This window comes from Amia ocellicauda, chromosome 21, assembly GCF_036373705.1.
Source record: "Amia ocellicauda isolate fAmiCal2 chromosome 21, fAmiCal2.hap1, whole genome shotgun sequence".
Taxonomy (NCBI): Eukaryota; Metazoa; Chordata; class Actinopteri; order Amiiformes; family Amiidae; genus Amia; species Amia ocellicauda.
In genome coordinates, this window is record NC_089870.1 from 8,653,976 (window position 1) to 8,665,799 (window position 11,824).

An 11,824-nucleotide genomic window follows, 5' to 3' on the forward strand; every position below is an offset into this window, starting at 1 on the left:
AACTGGAAAAGATTTATTCACAATCTGGTTGCTGTCACCGCACTGATGTGAATTTCTTCAGTTAGTGAGTTAACTCATGCTTTTTGTCACTTCTCAGAACTGGGGACGAGTGTCAGAGATCAGGATTGTGCTGTGTAGTGAAAACTCTCAGAAAAGTCTCTTCCATCATAATAGGGATTACATCTTTATTCAACCCCCCCAGAAAAATAATAGTTGTAGTTAAATGATGAATAATCCATAAGCACATGTTGCCTAAGAAATACTCTTATGATATAATTCTAGAAAAGGTAAGCAAACAAACTAAACATCGATTTTTGTTTCATATTGGCAGCCTAAAAAGGACAGTTTTGTTGCATATTATCCTAGTCCAGCATTTCAGAATGAAGCCAATATCTTTGACAACAGCACATGTGGGAGCAGCTCGAGGGAATTGTTCTCACATGTGGAGCTGTCCAGACAGAGAGGGTGCTGACCTCAATCAGTGAACAATTTACTCACATATTGACTCATACATATTACTGTTACCAATAAACTGTATACAGACCACACAGGCATCACAGTGTTTTATACAGACACCTTCCTCAGATGCAGTTAAGGGTAGTCAGGACATGAGGTGGGAAATTTGAAAGAAGGTCAATCAATCAATCTTTATTTCATATAGCGCCCTTCACAGAGCACTTTAGATTGAAAACAGACCAACGAGAAAAAACAAGCTCTTAAGACTCACTTTTTAGCAGTCAGACTTTGTCGACTCAAATGATTCGTTGAATGTTTTTGTTCGTAACCAGGAGAACCTGGCCAGACTGCAGAGGGCCTTTGCCAGGAAGTGGGAATTTATCTTCATGCAAGCTGAGGCGCAGGTCAAGTAAGTACTGGGGTAACAAGTAACAGTTACTTGTGTGGATCAGACAGAATCTTGTAGCTTAATGATTCAAATTCAGGCTTTATCTTGTACGATCTTGGAGAGGCTCCACAAAACAAACAAAGGAAAGGATAATGACTAAGGCTAAATTACCCTTCTTCACACAATGGTCTGTGCCTTCAAGATGAGATAACAGTTTGGGTCAACCTTATCACTGAAATGTCAGGAAATGGTTTTATCTTTGGATTAGTTTTGTTGTCCATCTGAGGATTACTTCCAGAACAGTAATATACTGTTATAGATGTAGTTATTGTTTCCAGAAGTCAAACTTTATTTTTAATTTAAACATTTAAATACTGTGCTATTTGTCATCACTTCTAGCACCTGTAGTAATGTACGGTTCAGATTTCTAGCCCAGTAGCTCTCCCAAACTGTGTATCAGTTATTCTGCCTTTGTCACACACGTTATTCTACCTGTCGCTAAAGCAGCATTGTAACTGCAGTGTGGGCTGAACTACGATAAAGCTGGTTAATGTTAAGCATCCATAGATAATATGCTGATAACATGACTTGCAATAATTTATCATTATAGTCTCTATTGCAAGGTGCTGTACTGTTTGTGTAGCAGCGCCGCCTGGTGGCTGTTAGATGTATGCACAAAGCATTTAGCACTACTCACTTCAGCTTTGAAACTTAGAATTTAAATGACAACCATTTGACAGCTATGGGTTTATATGCACAGAATTAAGCAGTGCAGAATGATTTCCCATAACATCTGAACTTCCAACATATGCTGGTTATATATTCAATATCATTAGAATTCTATAATCTATGGAAATATTACATTTATATTTTAGACATTTACAAAATACTAAACAATGTCAAGGTTAGGTTGAACTGTAAAACATATTCCAAGTAAAAGTAAATAGAATTAATGATGTGGAATAAACATAAAAAATGTACAATTAAATAATGGGTTATATTTTCTTATAATCTGATTAATTTTTGTATTCTTTTTCTGGTTAGAGTTGACAGGAAAAAGGACAAGACAGAGCGAAAGATTTTGGACAGCCAGGAGCGGGCGTTCTGGGATGTCCATCGGCCTGTGGTGAGTTGGTGGACGCTGGGGGGTCATCACTGGGGTGGGACGTCACAGGAGGGGCGTCACTGATCTTGACTATGCCATCTATCCTTTGCAGCCAGGCTGTGTAAACACAACAGAGATGGATATTCGCAAGTGTCGTAGAATGAAGAACCCACAGAAGGTGAAAAAGGTAAGAATCTAGCTTAGCATAAACCAGTCAAATATTGTATATCTATATATGTATATACAGTTCTATAGGGAATTGTTCAGTAAGATTAATAATTAAATATTAGTGGGGCAAAAATATGTAATTAAAAATGTGAGATTAAAAAAAAAAAAAAAAAGAACTCCACAGCAGATTTCTGCATATTACAGTTAGGACCCAATTCTGCATACAAATATTTTGCTTATGCCAAACATTTGCATAACCATTCACTGAAAACAAGTGTGTCTGTAAAAGTCACCTCCAGGCATATTCAAATAAGGGCCGTGTCTGGCATCTGAAAGGATGCCCGTGAAATGCAGTCTAAACAGCTGTTATAAAGCTAGGCAGCAGTAGAAGATGCCAGAAGGAGATCTTTGCCTTGGTCTTGACTAGTGTCCACCCTTCTCCCCCCCCGCTCTGTGTCCAGTCAGTGTATGGAGTGACCGAGGAGTCGCAGACACGCAGTCCAGTGCACACGCCAGTGCAGCCCACCAGGAAGACCACCAAGGAGGATGTCAAGAAGGAGGTAACCCTCTCTGCCCATGCCAACGCACTGCCACCTCATCGACAGGCCAACACACACGTCTTCATATATCTGTACGCACTGTTTTTAAAGGGAACTGTGATATTAATGCAAACATTAATGTGGAAGACCACAGTTAAAATTAGTTACAAGAACCTGCAAAACATGAATCATTATTTGTCTTTCAAAAGGCACCAATTCCAGCCTGCATTAACCTTTCAGGTAATCACTTCCTGTCAGATTAACATTTAAAGACACAAATTCAGATCTGTGGGAGAGGTACCTGAAAGTGGCTAAAGATTAACTAAATTAGAAACTTTAACTGGGTTATGAAAATGTTGTTTCCTATCTTGTGGCTTTATTGTTCTCATTCATGTTGGTGGATTAATGGAGGTTAGGGGTAATGAAACTGCCATCATCCTAACATATGGTCGGTGCTTTGAGCATCATCTGGGAGAGGGAAAGCTGGGAAGCACTGAGGAAATAAATGTGCCAATCAATTGCAGCAGGAAATAAGGATAGTTACCTTGGCAACATCGATAGTTTCCAATTGATAACAAAGGTCTACTTTCTGATTTGTTTGATTTTGTGTGTCTGTGTGATAGATCACGTTCCTGAACATACAACTGGACAGACATTGTATGAAAATGTCCAAAGTTGCAGAAAGGTAACTTTATTTCAGTCAATGTTTGCTTGGCCTTGTGGGAAATATACTATAGGTTTCATTTGTGCATTATTGTTTGCTTGTGTCCTGTTTGTAAAGGAGTTTTTATGATTTTGTACAGAATGTGCATGTTTTGAATGTACACACATTAATGTCCTTGTCCTCTGAACATTTTAATGTATAGGGAAACCCAAAATTAAGTGTTCTTTTCAGCTTGTTTAATCTCAAAGCAAATACTGAATGTAATTCCACAGAAAAAAAAGGCATTTCCACTTCTCTCACCAGAGATTTATTTTTAAGAAATCCCTCCCCAAGCTTCTTAAACCATGACTTTGACTTTTTCATTTTCTAAAGGTATTCTTATATATCCCTCTGCTTGCAAACTCCTACATAATCCCGGGCCAATTGTTTTTCCATTACCAAGAGACATGCTCCGATACACTAGAGGAGTCCTTAAATATCCTCATCAAGATGCTCAATTTTGTGTGTCTAAAGTTAGATTGATTTTAAAGTCCTCACTCCGGGGAACGTGTTGTTTGTTGCGGCTTCTCCCCTGGGAAAGGGTGGAGAGGGCCTGGATGACATTTAATCCAACTGATTCTTATTCTACAGCAGGAATTAACATCAAGTGATATGAGGGCATCACTGCACAACTGTTTCTGTTTCTGTCTATGCTGTTATATCCCTGCAAGCATTTATTTTTCCTTTACCATTTTCAAATTTCATCTTAAAATTAAGTTTTGGGAAGTTCACGTCTACTGTTAATTATAAATGATGCAATATTTTTATTGGAACTGTGAGAGAAGGTTGCCCAGCATGCTTTAGACAACAGTATGTCTCCCTAATTACAGTTTAGTTACCACATGTTAGATACTCATAAGAACAGTGTGTTAACATGTACTGACTCTAGACTCTAAAGTGGGTAATTCTGTAATTGAGCCTCTGTCCCTGCTGCCTCCTCAGTCTGATGACTTACACAGAGCAGTTTTTGGACTATGACCCCTTTGTGACAATACCAGAGCCGTCCAATCCCTGGATCACTGATGACCCCACCTTCTGGGATCTGGAAGCCAGGTAACCATCAGGAGTACGCCCTGTAAACACTGTACACCAAAGCAATCCTTCAAGTTCATGCTGCTACGGGCTGTTAATAGAAATATTTCACTGTGGCTTTTGATTTCGTCCCTCACTGTGTGAAGCAAGGAGCCCAGTCAAGCACGTGTGAAGCGATGGGGCTTTTCTTTGGAGGAAGCTCTTAAGGACCCGGTGGGGCGAGACCAGTTCCTTAAGTTCTTGGAGTCCGAATTCAGCTCGGAGAATCTGAGGTAAGATCCTGCTTCCCTGCATTACTGAACCTCATAACCAAGCAACTCTAATCCTACAATCCACTGACGCTCTCGGTGGCCTCGGCAGGTTCTGGCTGGCAGTGCAGGATCTGAAACGACAACCCCTACAGGACGTCCCGGTCAGGGCTCAGGAGATCTGGCAGGAGTTCCTGGCCGCAGGGGCTCCCAGCTCCATCAACCTCGACTCGCACAGCTACGAGCGCACCAGCCACAACATCAAAGACCCGGGCAGGTACAGCTTTGAGGATGCACAGGTGAGCCCTTTTTCCCAGAATGCTCTGTTCTGGGGAAACACTTGTATAACGAACGCTCATTAGCATGCTTGATGAGGAAATGAGGCATGTGCTGTTTGTGGATTGGCTGCGTGTCATGAAGGAAGGAGGAAGTTGCTCTGCTGCTCAATAAAGCGCTGTACTCTCTTTCAGGAACACATCTACATGCTGATGAAAAGTGACAGCTATGCCCGCTTCCTCCGCTCCAATGCATACCAAGACCTCCTGCTGGCAAAAAAGAAGGTAGCACCTTTATTTCACTAAACCCCTTTGGCTTAACCTCCCGTAGCTGTAGTAAAGCCAGCGCAGGCAGTGGCACTGGGAGCAGGCAGGTGGAGACGCTGTGTGTCCCGGTGCGTCGTTGTTGGGCACTGTGGTCACAGGGGAAATCCTTAAGGTCAAAATCTTCATGAGGTGATTCTTTGTTCTTGTTTACAATCAAGCAGGATGATAGCTAGGCTAATGTCTATTATGGTTGTGGGCATGTTAGTTTTCTTCAGTGCATCAGCTATGCAATCATAATACTGCAGGTTACTCTAATTCTGCAAGCTAAAATCCTAGAGATACAATTCCCAAGATTTTCTGTGCCATCTATGACCCCCGGTGGTATATGCAGTTAAATATTCCTTATTCGAAAATAAGTACCGTTTGTTTACAATACAGATTGCTGTGGTCGTGAGACAGATTAGTATTTTAAAGTGAAATCCTTTGATTCATGCATGAGGTTGGACTTCTGACATTTTCATTCTGCAGAATCACTTTGTGTCTCATGATCTCATTGTGGGTTGTTCCCCTATAAGAATAGCCGTGTGAGCCCGCTGCCAGGCACATTTGTGTTTAATGTTCAATTTCTCCAATAAATTGACAATAGTTTAGTGCAGAATAACGGCTTAATTGGGTTGTTAAAGTGAAAGGATTCTTCTTATCAAAATGTGTTCCTTGTGTCCTATTATGACATGTTGTAAATCCTTATTTTTCTTTTATAATCATTTGTTCACCTTTGTGACTCTGATCTCATGCTTTTCAGCAAACCCTGAATTGAATCAACTGAATTCTATTTCTCCCTGCACATCACCTTTCAGAAGGAATCATTCTCAAAGCTAGAAAGCATCTAATGGGATGTTGCAAAACTACAATATGATCGCAACAAAAATTACAATATTCCTCCAAAATCTAAGAAAATGAATCCAGTTAGCCTTCCAAAAGAGAAGCTTATGTATTTAAAAACTGTCTTTAATTTCAGAAAGATACCTCAAAAGGCTAACCACTTAATGTTGGCATTAACAACACTCAGACTAAAAACACTTCCCTCCCCTAAACCCGTCTAACTGCCTGCTCCCACGCTTAGCTCCCTTGCCCTCACTGCGAGGCTGCGGTCTGCTGTCCAGCCCTCAGTCCCCCTCAGTGGGAGACTGGCGTTGGCTGGACTCTCCTCTAATCTCACTGCCCACTCTGACGACCTTCCCTTTGTTGTCTCTCCCCTAACCTCCCCCCCCAAGCCTGAGAATGAGCAGGGACGGCGAACCTCCCTAGAGAAGTTTACACGGAGCGTGGTGAGTACCTCTCCCTGCAGCCACCTCACCTTTGACTTTTTCTTAAATTAAATAGTTACGCAGTAACAGTTTTCTGCCCTTGAAATACGTGCACGTGAAGGACAGAGCTTCTGTTTGCCTAGTCAGGTCACGTCAAGTCAAACCTCTGTTTCCGTGACATTAACCACTGTTGAAACCATGTGCCTATCCTATCACAAGCTCCCTAACTAACCTGCTCTATAGTGCTCTGTCATAAGCTATTGCTTTTGCGTGTGGCTACTTGTGCATACTTTTCTGAGGTTGGACAGATACCACCAGGCCTTTTGTTTCTGTGCTTAAAGTGTTGATATTTCTCCTAATACTTCCAGTGAGATCAGTGTAATTAGGGTATGAAGACCAGCTATACCTGGTGGGGGTTGTATTTGTGTCTTCGTTACTGGACACCTGTATCTGTTATTCATGAAATATATGTTTTGATGCCTTCTCTTCTTTTACACATCCTTCTGTGTCTGTTATTTCATTATGTTATGTCTGCTATTTCACAATTCCTCTGCACTGACAGCATTGTGGTGGTTATTCTGATCTTTCATAGCAATGTATCTCGTTGCATCTCTCCCGGCACATCTGATCACTGCTTTAATTTGTGCTAGCCATTCATCACAGCCCTTTTTGATTTTCTAAAATCATCTTCAGTATATTGAGCATAGTAGCTTCTTTCTTAGTTCATTTTCTATTAAATCACTGTGGTTGAAATGGAGTGACACCAGCACAGAGCTATAAGTCTTAAGCTAATCTACATTTTAAATCCTCCCGATGGTGGAATCTGAAGTATTTTTGTTCCTGTTGTCATTGCTTTTATGTGTCTGTAATGATATTTACATTTAATGAAATATCATTAACATATGTCTTATGGAGGGGTCTTTACATCACACTTTCAGGTTTCTCCATTTCAGAATCTTGTTATGCCTCTGATGTGTAGGTGTAAGAAGCTGGTTCTTTCCGTCTACAGGTCATGTCTGGATCGATCTGAATTGCTTCCCCTGCATTCCTCTGCTCACCTTTCTCACCCCTTTCATTTTCAGTTTGTGTCCTCTCTCTGTTCCACCTGACTCCATGGCCGTGCGCATTGCACTGCCTCGCCTCGCCTCAGATGAAAACCTACAGTTAAAACATTCGGTCACGTTTTATTTGCGGGGGGGCAATTATGTGCATTTATTACGGTACAAGGCATTAACATTAGACATTTTTAAATCCTTTGGTACTGCACAGTAACTATTATTATCATGTTAATCATCTATTAGTGAGTGTATTACAGTTTACTTTCTTATGTTCTTAGCATTCTTCTCTCGCTCTCACCGTCTGCTGTGAGGGGCTGACGGGTTAACAGCCTGCTCTCTCTGTGCTTTCAGGGCAAGTCGTTGACAGGAAAGCGCTTGACTGGCCTCATGCAGTCTTCCTGACAGAGCTGGGAGTCTGGTCGCCGAGGAAAGCAGTGCGGAGTCGCAGTCTGGCAAAGGGGGGACGTCAGGGAGCTGGGTAGGAGGGCTGGGGGGGAATAGAGGGCGCACAGACAGCTGACCCTCCCACTGAGAGGAACCAATTTCCGCCATCCCCCTTCCCTTCCCGTTGCTCACACACTACACAGCTCCCAGCACCAAAGCTGGTGCTACGGCAGTGAGCAATAACAAATTGTCAATAAAAATGTAACAAACAGGATCAATTTGTGTTTATGTAATTTATTAATTAAATATGCTATTTCTTTTATACATATATATAACTAATATCCGTCTCGTCTCATCAGTCATTAACACAATACACATCAACGCAAACAAATCAATTCTGGAAATATTTTTTTATGGCAACAGATCAAAATTTATCACAATTGTTCTGAAGTTTTTTTACGTACATTATTGCATTCCATTGCAGATCAAAGAGAGCGGATTCAAGGTGTGTGAAATGAAAAGTCTCTTTTCTTCACCACATTCCAAGGACAGTATGCCGAAAAGGGCTTTATAAATTAGATTACGTAGGACAAGCAGAAAGAATGAATTGTTCTGTATTGTATATATTTCTAAATGTGTTCCACAACCACTAATTAATTTACAACACATTCACAATGTAAAAGATACAGGAAGCTGAATACAAATGTCACATTAACTGGTTTTTAGTGTCAACGTACAGTATTATCAAAAGAATACAGCCCCTGCAATATGTGATGCTCCTGGGAAAACTGGCAGTACACACCTACACCAAAAATCAATGGTTTCAAATGAGTGCGTTACTGTAATACACCACACATCTCTCAGTTTTGTTGCAATTTTAGGTAGAATGTAGGTTGAATTTTTGTTTTGTTGTAATCCATGATGATTTCCTTGTTTGCCTAAAGCAACAACATCAACCGTCAACCTTCCCTCTGGTGACCATTTCCTGTTTATCTTCACGATGTAACATCCTGTTATGTATCAATTATCATGCTCATTCATGAAACTGTGTGTGGCACTGGTATCAGGCAGGAGCCACTGCCTTTTGAAATGCTGTTAAACAACATTATAAAACCAACTTTTACCTCTTTTGGAAAAGTCACTATATGTGAAAATCCCTTTTGTTCTCAAGTGAAACCGCTACATCAATGAATGTTTGTGGGAAAATGTTTATGATCCTCGTTTTAGCCTTTTCACCAATGACATATTGAAATAACTGTGTAGAATTCAGCTCTGCAGTGCTGTTGGGCAAAGGAATGCTAAATTAAGGATTATATCAATTCTCAAACCTAGTATCTTAAATGTAAGCTTTATAGGAAAACATTAATTGAGTGGGGTTTTTAGAAATCTATTGCACTGAATGAACAAGTTGTCAGCTTGAGCCAAGTGCCTGATTGGACAGTCCCGTCTTCCTCTCTGTAGCACTGGAGATTAACTTCACAAACCGTGCTACATCTAGTCCTGCTGCTCTTAAGGTTTGTTAGAGTACATATTTTCTTAGGAATGGCTGACAAACATATGATGTATAATCTATGGCTTTTTATTTTTAATGTTATAATTGCTTGCCATGAAATCAAAAGATGGCCAACCTTTTCTCTGTAAATATACAAATCAGTCAGTGATCGTGGGGATCAAAGAGATTAAAAGGAATCTAGGAAGACTAGAACTGGCACATGTTGTGGCTCTCTGTTAGAAGAATACATGTTGGATACATTTTGGATATAAATAAATAGGAACTGATTTACAATTCATTCACTTGCATCAGGTTGCATTATGTTTCAGCTACTGCCCATGTTGAAGGCTAGTTGTTTTGACATCATTGATTTTTTATGTACTGTTAACCTCCCAAAAAAACAACTATCTTTTAAAGAGAATTTGTTTGAGTCGTGGTGTTTCCTGGTGTAAATGTATGCTCTGTTTGGAGGAGTTTTGTTCTTTCTCGTGCAATGGTGTAAGAAGTGTTTCCTCACTGCAGAGTATAGACTTGTATCCTCAAAACAGTACAGCTGCAGACTCGGATATGACGTGGGATAGATATATAGTCTAGTGGCTTCCTGGCCCCACTTACCAGGCAGTGTTACCAGGCAGAGCTGAATTAGTCGTTCCTACAATGCCTCAGATCGGCTCTAGGTCTACGGACGACTAATGCAGCTCTGCCTGGTAACACTGCCTAGTAACCGGGGCCAGGAAGCCACTAAGATCCGAGTTGCACCAGAAGCCGACTCTTCCAGCTAATCGCTGGCCACAATTTGCTGGAATCCCAGTCACAGCCAGGTATGATGACTACAGGGCCCAACAGTGCTCTAAAGCTGAGGCTTTTACCAGTTTGCACACTCAGGAGCTCCATAAAACTGTCCTTTTCATCATATTTTCAATGTTCAATGAAAGCTGCTTTTACACTTACTCTGTATGTGACAGTACACATCTTCCCATAACCCTCAAATGACATCAGAGTGAAGACATTGCTCTGGACCACTGTGTCACTATATTTTAGGCAGACAATTTAGACGTACCTCTCAACACTGCACCAGTAGGATCCACCCATGCCGACTGTCCATCACATCAGAGGGGACTGGTGTGGGCCAAACATACCCCGTACCCATGTTAGTGAGTCACCTGTAGAAATAAGCAAAATAAATGACACTGTTGTTCTATTGTAAATATATGCAGAATGTAACATATGAAGAATCCTTTGACTGTCAAACCAAGGTTAATGAACATGGCGGTTTGTGGGGCTTTTACTCCTGTGTACAGCCTGTCAGTGATCCGTCTGATTGTATTCAAAAGTTCAGAACAATTGTAAATAAATGTACCAGCAATGGCCAGGAATTAAATCAACAAAGAATGAAGTCAATCATCTCTGAATGTGGACCTTGTTCCCATGGTCTTCATTATTGTCAAATTAAGTTGTAGTTTCCTATAACGATGCCTGTTTGATTAAACGCATGAGAAAATGTGTCAATGCGAGGCTGTCGTTGCACCACAAAGCAGGAAAGTGTGACGACTTCTATGATCCCAGTGTAATTGACATGATAGAGACATGCTTAATGTGATTCTTTACAGGTTAAACTCTGTCCTACATGTGTAATTGCTTGTATAATTGTTTACCAAAATCATTCAGGTTTGAGAATCAAAGGTATGTACAGCTTTTCAGTGTTTTAATCTAATGGGTATTCCTTTGTGCATGCATGGTAGTTGACAAAGACGAGTGCCCAGGGTGTGGGTTCGGTGACCCAAAAATGTTGCAAGCTGGGCTTACCCTGAGGGAGGTGCATGTGTATTATTTCCAGAGACGAGGGCGAGGACTGCAGCTTCTTGGCACGGTTTCACCATACGATACCACACATTCTTTTGTGTACGTCTTTGGAAAAGTGCCACGGGGTCTTTGGACGCAAATGAAACGGACGCAGCCCTCTCCTCTATTGGACAGGGTGGTGGAGAGGAGGACTTATTTTCAGACCACACAGAAAGCAGTGACTTTTTCCATGACTCCTTGTACCCTGACTGACACCAGTGTCAGGACTGGGTGGTTGGTTAATTTGATGTCAAAGCAATTCGGGACCGGAGTGGTGCTGGAGCATCATTCAGTCACCGAGAGGTTGTAATAACAAAGCCCTTTGGCAGAACGGGAAGTACTTACTCTTGACTGGTGAACTGCCGCTTCCAGTGGAATTATTCCCCCAAAGAGAACTGAAGAACACGGTTCGGACTGCATCCTCTCTTGCTGGAGACATTTCAAGAGAGGCGCAGGAGAATCTGGGAAGGGTCTTCACCTAATCTTCGATTCCCTCGAACAGTGAACCTCAGAGGGAGGGAAAGGATTTACAGAGCATTAACACTGCCAGAGACCTACTG

The 11,824-nt window shown here is 41.3% G+C and overlaps 1 protein-coding gene and 1 long non-coding RNA gene across 3 annotated transcripts in view; one reads left to right on the forward strand and one right to left on the reverse strand.

Moving 5' to 3' along the window:
• Window positions 1-8,005, forward strand: part of rgs6 (regulator of G protein signaling 6) — a 90,906-nt gene extending 82,901 nt beyond the window's left edge. Inside the window, exons 8-18 of one of the 2 annotated variants that reach the window (XM_066694325.1) lie at window positions 789-865; window positions 1,889-1,970; window positions 2,062-2,136; window positions 2,579-2,677; window positions 3,280-3,341; window positions 4,302-4,412; window positions 4,538-4,663; window positions 4,752-4,938; window positions 5,110-5,199; window positions 6,456-6,509; window positions 7,898-8,005. In XM_066694325.1, coding sequence (XP_066550422.1) covers window positions 789-865; window positions 1,889-1,970; window positions 2,062-2,136; window positions 2,579-2,677; window positions 3,280-3,341; window positions 4,302-4,412; window positions 4,538-4,663; window positions 4,752-4,938; window positions 5,110-5,199; window positions 6,456-6,509; window positions 7,898-7,948 — 1,014 coding nt within the window. In that variant the 3' untranslated portion in view covers window positions 7,949-8,005. The remainder of the gene's footprint in view (window positions 1-788; window positions 866-1,888; window positions 1,971-2,061; window positions 2,137-2,578; window positions 2,678-3,279; window positions 3,342-4,301; window positions 4,413-4,537; window positions 4,664-4,751; window positions 4,939-5,109; window positions 5,200-6,455; window positions 6,510-7,897) is intronic. The other variant, XM_066694326.1, reaches the window with a different exon arrangement.
• Window positions 172-7,931, reverse strand: LOC136716910 (uncharacterized). The gene is made up of 3 exons (XR_010805163.1): window positions 7,845-7,931; window positions 7,547-7,646; window positions 172-2,066 (listed from the first exon to the last, which is right to left on the reverse strand). It is a non-coding gene; the product is annotated as an uncharacterized LOC136716910 (long non-coding RNA).
• Window positions 8,006-11,824: the final 3,819 nt, after the last annotated feature.